The following is a 14,421-nucleotide window of genomic DNA, read 5'->3' on the forward strand; positions in this document are numbered from 1 at the left end:
CAACCGTCCGCTTAGTACCGATATAGGGTATTATTTCAAAGTTTTTCCCGAATACGTATTGCTTAGGCCTGTTTATCTCATCACGCAAACTGATGAAATATACAGCGACAGCTCTATGCGGAGTCGGGCAAGTGGTCAGTAGTCTTCGATGTCAGTGGTAGATTCGGTCTACCGTATTTACAAGTTTTAAATCCATGAAACCGTAGTTACCGGATCCCAAGACATTAAGAAGCAGCACAGCTCTTGCACTTCGCGCGTGAAGCTCAAGGGTTACGCGTGTCACGGTATCGGACAGGGTCTCTGATTCCAACCTGCTCACCGACACCGAACCGTCCGTCACTGTCGCCCTGAACGCGTGTGCGTGTTCTGGAAATACAATATTCGTCACAAGTTATTCGAACGTGCATATTTTGCGTCATTATTATAACGAAATAGACCGAAGCCCTTTCTGATTCCAGGTCACATTATCTAGTTATTATTGTAGCAGAGATGGAACGAAGGCCCATTCGTGTCGAAGCACGGTTCACGCAAGTTTATGGTTGATAAATAAAGTCATAATAATATTTCCCTACGTACCTCCACGTAAGTCAACAGTTGTTCCGTCGAATTCAAATATTCTGATATTCTCGTGTTGGACGACATTATCCTGAAGCGTGCCCTCGTAGATGAGATTATCGAATGATACATTACTATCTACCGGTGGGTCACCTGTATGAAATATAAAAATCTTGTTGAGATTATGTTTTACGAATAATTTCTTAGTGCGCAGCGCAATACGGAGCGGTTCACTACCAAAAAGGATTCATTTAATAGATTAAAACGAAAACCACAGCATTTATGACAACTGATAGGAACAATAATATTTCGATAGCGAAACGGACTCATTGCCAACCGTCCGCTTAGTACCGATATAGGGTATTATTTCAAAGTTTTTCCCGAATACGTATTGCTTAGGCCTGTTTATCTCATCACGCAAACTGATGAAATATACAGCGACAGCTCTATGCGGAGTCGGGCAAGTGGTCAGTAGTCTTCGATGTCAGTGGTAGATTCGGTCTACCGTATTTACAAGTTTTAAATCCATGAAACCGTAGTTACCGGATCCCAAGACATTAAGAAGCAGCACAGCTCTTGCACTTCGCGCGTGAAGCTCAAGGGTTACGCGTGTCACGGTATCGGACAGGGTCTCTGATTCCAACCTGCTCACCGACACCGAACCGTCCGTCACTGTCGCCCTGAACGCGTGTGCGTGTTCTGGAAATACAATATTCGTCACAAGTTATTCGAACGTGCATATTTTGCGTCATTATTATAACGAAATAGACCGAAGCCCTTTCTGATTCCAGGTCACATTATCTAGTTATTATTGTAGCAGAGATGGAACGAAGGCCCATTCGTGTCGAAGCACGGTTCACGCAAGTTTATGGTTGATAAATAAAGTCATAATAATATTTCCCTACGTACCTCCACGTAAGTCAACAGTTGTTCCGTCGAATTCAAATATTCTGATATTCTCGTGTTGGACGACATTATCCTGAAGCGTGCCCTCGTAGATGAGATTATCGAATGATACATTACTATCTACCGGTGGGTCACCTGTATGAAATATAAAAATCTTGTTGAGATTATGTTTTACGAATAATTTCTTAGTGCGCAGCGCAATACGGAGCGGTTCACTACCAAAAAGGATTCATTTAATAGATTAAAACGAAAACCACAGCATTTATGACAACTGATAGGAACAATAATATTTCGATAGCGAAACGGACTCATTGCCAACCGTCCGCTTAGTACCGATATAGGGTATTATTTCAAAGTTTTTCCCGAATACGTATTGCTTAGGCCTGTTTATCTCATCACGCAAACTGATGAAATATACAGCGACAGCTCTATGCGGAGTCGGGCAAGTGGTCAGTAGTCTTCGATGTCAGTGGTAGATTCGGTCTACCGTATTTACAAGTTTTAAATCCATGAAACCGTAGTTACCGGATCCCAAGACATTAAGAAGCAGCACAGCTCTTGCACTTCGCGCGTGAAGCTCAAGGGTTACGCGTGTCACGGTATCGGACAGGGTCTCTGATTCCAACCTGCTCACCGACACCGAACCGTCCGTCACTGTCGCCCTGAACGCGTGTGCGTGTTCTGGAAATACAATATTCGTCACAAGTTATTCGAACGTGCATATTTTGCGTCATTATTATAACGAAATAGACCGAAGCCCTTTCTGATTCCAGGTCACATTATCTAGTTATTATTGTAGCAGAGATGGAACGAAGGCCCATTCGTGTCGAAGCACGGTTCACGCAAGTTTATGGTTGATAAATAAAGTCATAATAATATTTCCCTACGTACCTCCACGTAAGTCAACAGTTGTTCCGTCGAATTCAAATATTCTGATATTCTCGTGTTGGACGACATTATCCTGAAGCGTGCCCTCGTAGATGAGATTATCGAATGATACATTACTATCTACCGGTGGGTCACCTGTATGAAATATAAAAATCTTGTTGAGATTATGTTTTACGAATAATTTCTTAGTGCGCAGCGCAATACGGAGCGGTTCACTACCAAAAAGGATTCATTTAATAGATTAAAACGAAAACCACAGCATTTATGACAACTGATAGGAACAATAATATTTCGATAGCGAAACGGACTCATTGCCAACCGTCCGCTTAGTACCGATATAGGGTATTATTTCAAAGTTTTTCCCGAATACGTATTGCTTAGGCCTGTTTATCTCATCACGCAAACTGATGAAATATACAGCGACAGCTCTATGCGGAGTCGGGCAAGTGGTCAGTAGTCTTCGATGTCAGTGGTAGATTCGGTCTACCGTATTTACAAGTTTTAAATCCATGAAACCGTAGTTACCGGATCCCAAGACATTAAGAAGCAGCACAGCTCTTGCACTTCGCGCGTGAAGCTCAAGGGTTACGCGTGTCACGGTATCGGACAGGGTCTCTGATTCCAACCTGCTCACCGACACCGAACCGTCCGTCACTGTCGCCCTGAACGCGTGTGCGTGTTCTGGAAATACAATATTCGTCACAAGTTATTCGAACGTGCATATTTTGCGTCATTATTATAACGAAATAGACCGAAGCCCTTTCTGATTCCAGGTCACATTATCTAGTTATTATTGTAGCAGAGATGGAACGAAGGCCCATTCGTGTCGAAGCACGGTTCACGCAAGTTTATGGTTGATAAATAAAGTCATAATAATATTTCCCTACGTACCTCCACGTAAGTCAACAGTTGTTCCGTCGAATTCAAATATTCTGATATTCTCGTGTTGGACGACATTATCCTGAAGCGTGCCCTCGTAGATGAGATTATCGAATGATACATTACTATCTACCGGTGGGTCACCTGTATGAAATATAAAAATCTTGTTGAGATTATGTTTTACGAATAATTTCTTAGTGCGCAGCGCAATACGGAGCGGTTCACTACCAAAAAGGATTCATTTAATAGATTAAAACGAAAACCACAGCATTTATGACAACTGATAGGAACAATAATATTTCGATAGCGAAACGGACTCATTGCCAACCGTCCGCTTAGTACCGATATAGGGTATTATTTCAAAGTTTTTCCCGAATACGTATTGCTTAGGCCTGTTTATCTCATCACGCAAACTGATGAAATATACAGCGACAGCTCTATGCGGAGTCGGGCAAGTGGTCAGTAGTCTTCGATGTCAGTGGTAGATTCGGTCTACCGTATTTACAAGTTTTAAATCCATGAAACCGTAGTTACCGGATCCCAAGACATTAAGAAGCAGCACAGCTCTTGCACTTCGCGCGTGAAGCTCAAGGGTTACGCGTGTCACGGTATCGGACAGGGTCTCTGATTCCAACCTGCTCACCGACACCGAACCGTCCGTCACTGTCGCCCTGAACGCGTGTGCGTGTTCTGGAAATACAATATTCGTCACAAGTTATTCGAACGTGCATATTTTGCGTCATTATTATAACGAAATAGACCGAAGCCCTTTCTGATTCCAGGTCACATTATCTAGTTATTATTGTAGCAGAGATGGAACGAAGGCCCATTCGTGTCGAAGCACGGTTCACGCAAGTTTATGGTTGATAAATAAAGTCATAATAATATTTCCCTACGTACCTCCACGTAAGTCAACAGTTGTTCCGTCGAATTCAAATATTCTGATATTCTCGTGTTGGACGACATTATCCTGAAGCGTGCCCTCGTAGATGAGATTATCGAATGATACATTACTATCTACCGGTGGGTCACCTGTATGAAATATAAAAATCTTGTTGAGATTATGTTTTACGAATAATTTCTTAGTGCGCAGCGCAATACGGAGCGGTTCACTACCAAAAAGGATTCATTTAATAGATTAAAACGAAAACCACAGCATTTATGACAACTGATAGGAACAATAATATTTCGATAGCGAAACGGACTCATTGCCAACCGTCCGCTTAGTACCGATATAGGGTATTATTTCAAAGTTTTTCCCGAATACGTATTGCTTAGGCCTGTTTATCTCATCACGCAAACTGATGAAATATACAGCGACAGCTCTATGCGGAGTCGGGCAAGTGGTCAGTAGTCTTCGATGTCAGTGGTAGATTCGGTCTACCGTATTTACAAGTTTTAAATCCATGAAACCGTAGTTACCGGATCCCAAGACATTAAGAAGCAGCACAGCTCTTGCACTTCGCGCGTGAAGCTCAAGGGTTACGCGTGTCACGGTATCGGACAGGGTCTCTGATTCCAACCTGCTCACCGACACCGAACCGTCCGTCACTGTCGCCCTGAACGCGTGTGCGTGTTCTGGAAATACAATATTCGTCACAAGTTATTCGAACGTGCATATTTTGCGTCATTATTATAACGAAATAGACCGAAGCCCTTTCTGATTCCAGGTCACATTATCTAGTTATTATTGTAGCAGAGATGGAACGAAGGCCCATTCGTGTCGAAGCACGGTTCACGCAAGTTTATGGTTGATAAATAAAGTCATAATAATATTTCCCTACGTACCTCCACGTAAGTCAACAGTTGTTCCGTCGAATTCAAATATTCTGATATTCTCGTGTTGGACGACATTATCCTGAAGCGTGCCCTCGTAGATGAGATTATCGAATGATACATTACTATCTACCGGTGGGTCACCTGTATGAAATATAAAAATCTTGTTGAGATTATGTTTTACGAATAATTTCTTAGTGCGCAGCGCAATACGGAGCGGTTCACTACCAAAAAGGATTCATTTAATAGATTAAAACGAAAACCACAGCATTTATGACAACTGATAGGAACAATAATATTTCGATAGCGAAACGGACTCATTGCCAACCGTCCGCTTAGTACCGATATAGGGTATTATTTCAAAGTTTTTCCCGAATACGTATTGCTTAGGCCTGTTTATCTCATCACGCAAACTGATGAAATATACAGCGACAGCTCTATGCGGAGTCGGGCAAGTGGTCAGTAGTCTTCGATGTCAGTGGTAGATTCGGTCTACCGTATTTACAAGTTTTAAATCCATGAAACCGTAGTTACCGGATCCCAAGACATTAAGAAGCAGCACAGCTCTTGCACTTCGCGCGTGAAGCTCAAGGGTTACGCGTGGCACGGCAGCGGGCAGGGTCTCTGATTGAATCCTTGTCACCGACACCAAGCCGTTCGTCACTGTCGCCTCGAACGCGTATGAGTAATCTGGAAATACAATATTCGTCACAACTTATTCAAACGTGCATATTTTGCGTTATTATCACGATGAAATAGGCCGAAGCCCTCTCTGATTCCAAGTTACATTAGTTATTATTGTAGCAGAGTCTGAATGAAGGTCCATTCGCGTCGCAGCACGGTTCACGCAAGTTTATGGTTGATAAATAAAGTCATAATAATATTTCCCTACGTACCTCCACGTAAGTCAACAGTTGTTCCGTCGAATTCAAATATTCTGATATTCTCGTGTTGGACGACATTATCCTGAAGCGTGCCCTCGTAGATGAGATTATCGAATGATACATTACTATCTACCGGTGGGTCACCTGTATGAAATATAAAAATCTTGTTGAGATTATCTTTTACGAATAATTTCCTAGTGCGCAGCGCAATACGGAGCGGTTCCCTCCCGAAAAAGATTCCATTTAACAGATTAAAATGAAAACCACAGTATTTATGACAACTGAAAAAAAAAACAATAATAATTCGATAGCGAAATGGACTCATTGTCAACCATCCAGGGTTAAGTCGTCCGTAAGTATTTTACTATGAGGAAGAGGAGGAAAACTATGAAACTACTAGAAGGAGGAGGAAAACTATGAAATAATACCCGATATAGGTATATTGGGCATTGTTTTATAGTTTTCCTCCAAACAGAAATCAATTTTCTTTATCTTCAATAAAATACTTAGGATTACTTCTATACGAAGTGGTTTTATTAAAATTTAACATTAAGTTGTCGATGTTCACATTAACAAGCGGTTATCTAAATAAAACAAACGCAACTCTAACAAATATACACTATTTAAGTGTGGGAGAGCCATGCTTCGGCACGAATGGGCCTGCTCGACCGGCCATGTGATACCACGGCCTTACAGAAAACCGACGTGAAACAACGCTTGCGTTTTGTTTCGTTGTGTGAGTGAGGTTACCGGAGGCCCAATTGCCCCTTCCCAATCTTCCTCATCCCCGATTCCCGAACAACAACCTTTAAATTCCTAACTCCCAAAAAGCCGGCAACGCACTTGCAACGCCTCTGGTGTTTCAAGTGTCAATGGGCGGCGGCGATTGCTTACCATCAGGTAAGACGTCTGATCGATTACCCGCGTGTTTCATAAAAAAAAACTCGCGCTGACCTTCAATTTTTAATAAGTATAGATTTTACACTAACTCTTTTGATACTGGTTGTTTCTTTGTCAATTTGAAAGTATCGTGGGACGAGTTGCAGAATGAAAATAATATTTATTTTTATTTTCTGCAAGTCGTCTCAAATGGGCCGTGGCACGATTAGAAAATGTACCAGAATTTTACAAGGCTCGGTGTCGTGCAAAGTTCCTTTATCATCGCTTGCATTTTGACGTTATATCAACGTTTTACACGTCACATCAATACATTACTGCACCGTACTACAGTGACGACCTTGTGTTGTTGAGAAGTGGATAGGCTGGTTTAACCTCTCGTGTGTTTTCTATTGTTGTTTTACGAAAACAACAATAGAAAACACATGTGTCTCGCGTAGATCTGCGTTTCGGCATACGAAGGGTTAAGTCTGTATCTCTCGCCTTTAAAATTAATGTAATATGTATTTTCAATTTCAATGTCACGCGTATCATGTATTTATGTTCCATAAGAAATAAGACGAAGGTCCATCTCTACAACAGTAGCATCAACATTCATAGTGATGAGTAGTATTACATAGGGTGACTGGTAATTAGTGAACGATATTTAAACACGTAATTGTACTCATGATTGTAAACAACTTTTCCAACGACAATGTTTTGTATACTCATTAGTTTTATTTTTATCACAATAACAAAACGACAAAATTTCCTCAGTACGCGCGTAATGTTCCAAAATACTTACTAATCTTCCGATAACGCGGTCGTGCCTCGTTGCTAACAGCTGATCATACGAAAGAACATGCGCGCGAAATATTGTTGTTTTGGTATTATGATAAAACTAAAACTAATGAATATACAAAAAAAAAAATCCTTGGAAAAGTTGTTTGTAATTATGACAATTACGTGTTTAAATATCGGACACTAATTACCAATCACCCTATGCAATATTACTCATCACTATGAATGTTGATGCTATTGTTATAGAGATGGACCTTCGCATTATTTCTTATGGAACATACATACATGATACGCGTGACTGGGATTGGTGTCTTAAAACTAATTGGAGCGATTTGCTTCTTTATTAACTCAAAGTAATTTCCATATGCTAAAGTAGTTAACTACACGTATAGCTTTAAATCAGAGTATTCAGAGTAGAGATTCGTCGAGTGGAAAAAATAAGAGTTTAATTTTAAAACCTTAATAATGTTTTATCATTATCAGATGACGCTATTCAGTGACAACTGCTTCGCAACACCAAATCAGAGGTTTATATATAATGATTTTTGTTAGGTCACAGTATGATAATTAATACATACATACTTCAGTATCTAGTAATGAACTATTGCGTAAAGTTGCATGCTGATTTGTTTTCAAATTTAAAATAAAAAAAGTGTGCTATTAAGTTAAATACAAATCCACTTACCTTTATCTAATAGCAAATCCGTGGTATCATTAGTTTTCGGTATCCAATGGTTATTCAATAGTTAACGGTACCTATGGGATCGAGGTTTAGGATATTATACTGTAAATAATGTCTTATTAAAGTTCCTCTGTGAATAGATTCTGCAAATTCCAATGTTCTATCTGTATAAATTATTAAGAAATATGAATAAAGATTAAGAAGAAAAGTTTTATGGTATAAGAGGAAAAAACCGTCTTATTCCATAAAAAGATAATAGTAACGTCGTTGGCTGCACACTGTAAGACTGAAATTTAACACATTAAAGTTAGAGTTTTACAATAATATCATGAACATACTGTCGCATTTAAGAATAATTACTGTGGTTTTCGTTTTAGTAAATGTCTTAAAATATTTTTACTGGGACCTATTTTAACCTTCTCACCTGCAGGCAGAGTGATGATCACTGCTGTATTAGCACCCACAGTCCTTGGCTTTGTGGCTTGCAAAGACAATACTATGTGCCCCAAGTTAAATAACTCAGGTGGTATAGATTCCAAAAGCTCTATTGCAACGTCAGCTCCATTTCGCGTCGCTGTGAAGTATCTCGCGTGTTCTAAGGAACAAGAAAGTAATACAAGTTTATTGATAAAGATCTTAATATTGATTCAAGTGATTTTACAGCAAGTATGAGCAGGGGCACATTTTCTTTTATTCTCTTTTGTATTTATACGTTTTATCCTTTGTATTTCTCCTATATTATCGGATACATAATATAAGACATACTGGGAACAAACCTACTTAAATTAATAATTTACCTCCATGAAAGACTATTGAGTCAACTCCCTCGTAGCCCTGACTAAACGAAACTTGCTCAATTATTAATTTCCTGTCAGGATCATAAGAACCGGTGTATATAGGTTTGTCGAATACTGGAGTAACATTGTCGTCTTTTATAATCTCCAGGGTGATGACGGCAGTCGCGGTGCTGCTTCTAGCAGTGGCTACTATCTGAAGGTAAATGAAGCTGTTCTGGTCTATGGTAGTCTGATCTAAGTCTTCCATTGACACTGTGACTGTGTTGCCATCAACGCGGGCACTGAAGAATTCAGAATAATCTGGAACGTAATGCAATTATTCGGTGTTATGTTTTTGAAAACGCATTTTAAGTGTCAGAATTAGTGAAATACTTCGTAAACTTACCATTCTCTACGAAGGTGGCGGATACAACGGAATCTTCGTAACCCTGACTGAGCAACAACGGCTGGAGACGGAGGATGTTGTCCTCAATCTTACCTTCATAGTGGGCACTTTGGAACTGTATGGGAACCACTGAAAGTAAATAATAATATACATGAGTATTTCCAATGTGGAGCAGCAGTTTTCATTCGATATTATAGGATCTTGTTGGTTTGTAAACTGTTTATAGAATTATGGCAATTTGTGTTCCTACGATTCCGTAACAGCTCCATCTAACTTGTAAAGTATTATAGCTACCTGTGGGCAAGGTGACGATCAGTGTAGCTTTGGCTCCCACAGTCCTTGGTTTCGTGGCTTCCATGGATAGCACAATACGGCCCAAGTCAAACAATTCAACCGGGATATTATTGGACACCTCTATTGTCACGACACTTCCGTCGCGCGCGGCTTTGAAGTGCTCCTTGTGATCTGTGAAAACGTAAGACATGTTAATGAAATGTTTTATAAGTTTTCAGTGTCAAAAAGCGCGTCTATGTTTACATTGAGCTACTAGTGCTAGTTGTATTTTTATTTAAAGCACTAGCTTCCGCCCGCGACTCCGTCCGCGCGAATGTCGGTCTCGCGTGGAAGTTTTATTTCTCCATTTTGAGTAACTCTGACAATGACATCTTATAAATATCTATTGATTGGACCCAAATACGGCGAGGCCCATAATAATTAAGGAGATCCCTCTATTGAGCTACTGCTGTTGAGCTCGCGTTCTGTAGAATAAAATTGAAAAATAAAGTTTTTTTTCTACGTATTTTTTAAGGATAACAAGTATCCTATTTTATGCCCCGGATAATAAGGTATAATTATACCAAGTTTCATCGAAATCGAACCGTTAGTTTTCACATGATGCCTGAACATACAGACAGACAGACAGACAAAAAATTTTTTAATCACATATTTGGGTTTGGTATCGATCCAGTAACACCCCCTGCTATTTATTTTTTCAATGTTTTCAATGTACAGAATTGACCCTTCTACAGATTTATTATATGTATAGATTGCTTGGTGAAGCAGTAGATAAGCATTAACTATACGGCTAATTTACCTCCATGAAAGACTATTGAGTCAACTCCCTCGTAGCCCTGACTAAACGAAACTTGCTCAATTATTAATTTCCTGTCAGGATCATAAGAACCGGTGTATATAGGTTTGTCGAATACTGGAGTAACATTGTCGTCTTTTATAATCTCCAGGGTGATGACGGCAGTCGCGGTGCTGCTTCTAGCAGTGGCTACTATCTGAAGGTAAATGAAGCTGTTCTGGTCTATGGTAGTCTGATCTAAGTCTTCCATTGACACTGTGACTGTGTTGCCATCAACGCGGGCACTGAAGAATTCAGAATAATCTGGAACGTAATGGAATTATTCGGTGTTATGTTTTTGAAAACGCATTTTAAGTGACAGAATTAGTGAAATACTTCGTAAACTTACCATTCTCTACGAAGGTGGCGGATACAACGGAATCTTCGTAACCCTGACTGAGCAACAACGGCTGGAGACGGAGGATGTTGTCCTCAATCTTACCTTCATAGTGGGCACTTTGGAACTGTATGGGAACCACTGAAAGTAAATAATAATATTATACATGAGTATTTCCAATGTGGAGCAGCAGTTTACATTCAATATTATAGGATCTTGTTGGTTTGTAAACTGTTCCTGCAATGGGGAATGTTAATATTACGTAAATTAAAAAATACCTACACATTCTTATAGCTTTAAAACATTATTAAGTGATAACCTAATACTTAGTTATAAGTATTAAAAAATAAAATATATGAGAAGTTGTACTATGACGTCACAGTACAACGTTAATTTTGTATAAGAAATTCAAATCATCAAAACTTTAGATGCATATGATTTGGTCAGTTTTGATTGTACGACAAAACTAAGTATACAGATCAAATCGTTACACCGAGGGCTTCATAGTGACACACATGTCTAAAAACGTTAACATACTCCATTATGACAACTTGTGTTCCTACAATTCCGTAACAGCTCCATCTAACTTGTAAAGTATTATAGCTACCTGTGGGCAAAGTGACGATCAGTGTAGCTTTGGCTCCCACAGTCCTTGGTTTCGTGGCTTCCATGGATAGCACAATACGGCCCAAGTCAAACAATTCAACCGGGATATTATTGGACACCTCTATTGTCACGACACTTCCCTCGCGCGCGGCTTTGAAGTGCTCCTTGTGATCTGTGAAAACGTAAGACATGTTAATGAAATGTTTTATAAGTTTTCAGTGTCAAAAAGCGCGTCTATGTTTACATTGAGCTGCTAGTGCTAGTTGTATTTTTATTTAAAGCATTGCTTGGTGAAGCAGTAGATAATCGTTAACTATACGGCTAATTTACCTCCTTGCAGTTCTACAGACTCAACTCCATCGTAACCCTGTGTGAATCGTATTGGCTGAACAGTCAAGCCGCCGTTCAGATCATAGGTGCCGGTGTATATAGGTTTGTCGAATACTGGAGTAACATTGTCGTCTTTTATAATCTCCAGGGTGATGACGGCAGTCGCGGTGCTGCTTCTAGCAGTGGCTACTATCTGAAGGTAAATGAAGCTGTTCTGGTCTATGGTAGTCTGATCTAAGTCTTCCATTGACACTGTGACTGTGTTGCCATCAACGCGGGCACTGAAGAATTCAGAATAATCTGGAACGTAATGCAATTATTCGGTGTTATGTTTTTGAAAACGCATTTTAAGTGACAGAATTAGTGAAATACTTCGTAAACTTACCATTCTCTACGAAGGTGGCGGATACAACGGAATCTTCGTAACCCTGACTGAGCAACAACGGCTGGAGACGGAGGATGTTGTCCTCAATCTTACCTTCATAGTGGGCACTTTGGAACTGCACGGGAACCACTGAAAGTAAATAATAATATACATGAGTATTTCCAATGTGGAGCAGCAGTTTACATTCAATATTATAGGATCTTGTTGGTTTGTAAACTGTTTCTGCAAGGGGGAATGTTAATATTACGTAAATTAAAAAATACCTACACATTCTTATAGCTTTAAAACATTATTAAGTGATAACCTAATGCTTAGTTATAAGTACTAGTGGTCGCCTAGTGGTCGAAATTCGACCATATACGATTTAATTTACAATACCACTTAACATACGTTCAAGGTTAATTTTTATTTAACTCAAACTCAAACAAACTCTTTTATAAAACTCTTTTCATATGAGACGTGAGAATATCATCGCAATGTCTATCGATTTTGACGTTTTGTCAAATACGATCAGATACTATGCATGTGTGTGTAATGTTTTATTTATTGATTTAATGTACTTTATAAGCATTATTTTTGAAAAATATTAGCGTTCTGTACTTCTCCTACACATAAACTATAAGTGTACCAAATTTTATGCTCCTACGTCCGCGCAATTTTCGTAAAAAGCGGTCCAAAGTTTTTGCATCACGTATTAATATATAGATTAAAAAATAAAATATATCAGTAATTGTACTATGACGTCACAGTACAACGTTAATTTTGTATGAGAAATTCAAATCATCAAAACTTTTGATGCAAATGATTTGGTCAGTTTTGATTGTACGACAAAACTAAGTATACAGATCAAATCGTTACACCGAGGGCTTCATAGTGACACACATGTCTAAAAACGTTAACATACTCCATTATGACAACTTGTGTTCCTACAATTCCGTAACAGCTCCATCTAACTTGTAAAGTATTATAGCTACCTGTGGGCAAGGTGACGATCAGTGTAGCTTTGGCTCCCACAGTCCTTGGTTTCGTGGCTCCCATGGATAGCACAATACGGCCCAAGTCAAACAATTCAACCGGGATATTATTGGACACCTCTATTGTCACGAAACTTCCCTCGCGCGTGGCTTTGAAGTGCTCCTTGTGATCTGTGAAAACGTAAGACATGTTAATGAAATATTTTATAAGTTTTCAGTGTCAAAAAGCGCGTCTATGTCTACATTGAGCTACGAGTGCTAGTTGTATTTTTATTTAAAGCATTGCTTGGTGAAGCAGTAGATAAGCGTTAACTATACGGCTAATTTACCTCCTTGCAGTTCTACAGACTCAACTCCATCGTAACCCTGTGTGAATCGTATTGGCTGAACAGTCAAGCCGCTGTTCAGATCATAGGTGCCGGTGTATATAGGTTTGTCGAATACTGGAGTAACATTGTCGTCTTTTATAATCTCCAGGGTGATGACGGCAGTCGCGGTGCTGCTTCTAGCAGTGGCTACTATCTGAAGGTAAATGAAGCTGTTCTGGTCTATGGTAGTCTGATCTAAGTCTTCCATTGACACTGAGACTGTGTTGCCATCAACGCGGGCACTGAAGAATTCAGAATAATCTGGAACGTAATGCAATTATTCGGTGTTATGTTTTTGAAAACGCATTTTAAGTGACATAATTAGTGAAATACTTCGTAAACTTACCATTCTCTACGAAGGTGGCGGATACAACGGAATCTTCGTAACCCTGACTGAGCAACAACGGCTGGAGACGAAGGATGTTGTCCTCAATCTTACCTTCATAGTGGGCACTTTGGAACTGCACGGGAACCACTGAAAGTAAATAATAATATACATGAGTATTTCCAATGTGGAGCAGCAGTTTTCATTCGATATTATAGGATCTTGTTGGTTTGTAAACTGTTTATAGAATTATGGCAATTTGTGTTCCTTTTTTTTTGAGGGGGAAAATCATCCAATGGCTTCTCCCGCCTTGGGCGAGGCGAGAGGGAGTGTCAGACTCTTACTGACTAAAACCCATCCCGTTCCTTCTCCTGTTTTTCAAGCCGGAGCCCCAGTAAACCCGCTAGGTAGTCCGCAGCTCCGGAATAGGCATCAGCCCTACTGGGCCCCATCTGTGGTGGTCTGATGGCTCTTTGAGGCGCGCGCGGAACGCGCGCGGAACGCGACGCGCCGCACGCACGGGTCTGGTTCTGTTCGG

The 14,421-nt window shown here is 39.9% G+C and overlaps 1 protein-coding gene across 50 annotated transcripts in view; it reads right to left on the bottom strand.

Moving 5' to 3' along the window:
• Positions 1 to 14,421, bottom strand: part of LOC118280638 (uncharacterized) — a 36,785-nt gene that overhangs the window by 15,588 nt on the left and 6,776 nt on the right. For 9 of the 50 annotated variants that reach the window (XM_050701648.1, XM_050701647.1, XM_050701649.1 and 6 more), the window contains exons 10-35: positions 13,905 to 14,033; positions 13,520 to 13,819; positions 13,191 to 13,361; positions 12,217 to 12,345; positions 11,832 to 12,131; positions 11,503 to 11,673; positions 10,908 to 11,036; positions 10,523 to 10,822; positions 9,724 to 9,894; positions 9,430 to 9,558; positions 9,045 to 9,344; positions 8,672 to 8,842; positions 5,901 to 6,032; positions 5,539 to 5,694; positions 5,017 to 5,148; positions 4,651 to 4,806; positions 4,129 to 4,260; positions 3,763 to 3,918; positions 3,241 to 3,372; positions 2,875 to 3,030; positions 2,353 to 2,484; positions 1,987 to 2,142; positions 1,465 to 1,596; positions 1,099 to 1,254; positions 577 to 708; positions 211 to 366 (exon numbers count right to left, since the gene is read on the bottom strand). In XM_050701648.1, coding sequence (XP_050557605.1) covers positions 211 to 366; positions 577 to 708; positions 1,099 to 1,254; positions 1,465 to 1,596; positions 1,987 to 2,142; positions 2,353 to 2,484; positions 2,875 to 3,030; positions 3,241 to 3,372; positions 3,763 to 3,918; positions 4,129 to 4,260; positions 4,651 to 4,806; positions 5,017 to 5,148; positions 5,539 to 5,694; positions 5,901 to 6,032; positions 8,672 to 8,842; positions 9,045 to 9,344; positions 9,430 to 9,558; positions 9,724 to 9,894; positions 10,523 to 10,822; positions 10,908 to 11,036; positions 11,503 to 11,673; positions 11,832 to 12,131; positions 12,217 to 12,345; positions 13,191 to 13,361; positions 13,520 to 13,819; positions 13,905 to 14,033 — 4,416 coding nt within the window. The remainder of the gene's footprint in view (positions 1 to 210; positions 367 to 576; positions 709 to 1,098; positions 1,255 to 1,464; positions 1,597 to 1,986; positions 2,143 to 2,352; positions 2,485 to 2,874; positions 3,031 to 3,240; positions 3,373 to 3,762; positions 3,919 to 4,128; positions 4,261 to 4,650; positions 4,807 to 5,016; positions 5,149 to 5,538; positions 5,695 to 5,900; positions 6,033 to 8,671; positions 8,843 to 9,044; positions 9,345 to 9,429; positions 9,559 to 9,723; positions 9,895 to 10,522; positions 10,823 to 10,907; positions 11,037 to 11,502; positions 11,674 to 11,831; positions 12,132 to 12,216; positions 12,346 to 13,190; positions 13,362 to 13,519; positions 13,820 to 13,904; positions 14,034 to 14,421) is intronic. The other 41 variants (XM_050701645.1, XM_050701625.1, XM_050701626.1 and 38 more) reach the window with 40 other exon arrangements.

This window comes from Spodoptera frugiperda, chromosome 20, assembly GCF_023101765.2.
Source record: "Spodoptera frugiperda isolate SF20-4 chromosome 20, AGI-APGP_CSIRO_Sfru_2.0, whole genome shotgun sequence".
Classification (NCBI taxonomy): domain Eukaryota; kingdom Metazoa; phylum Arthropoda; class Insecta; order Lepidoptera; family Noctuidae; genus Spodoptera; species Spodoptera frugiperda.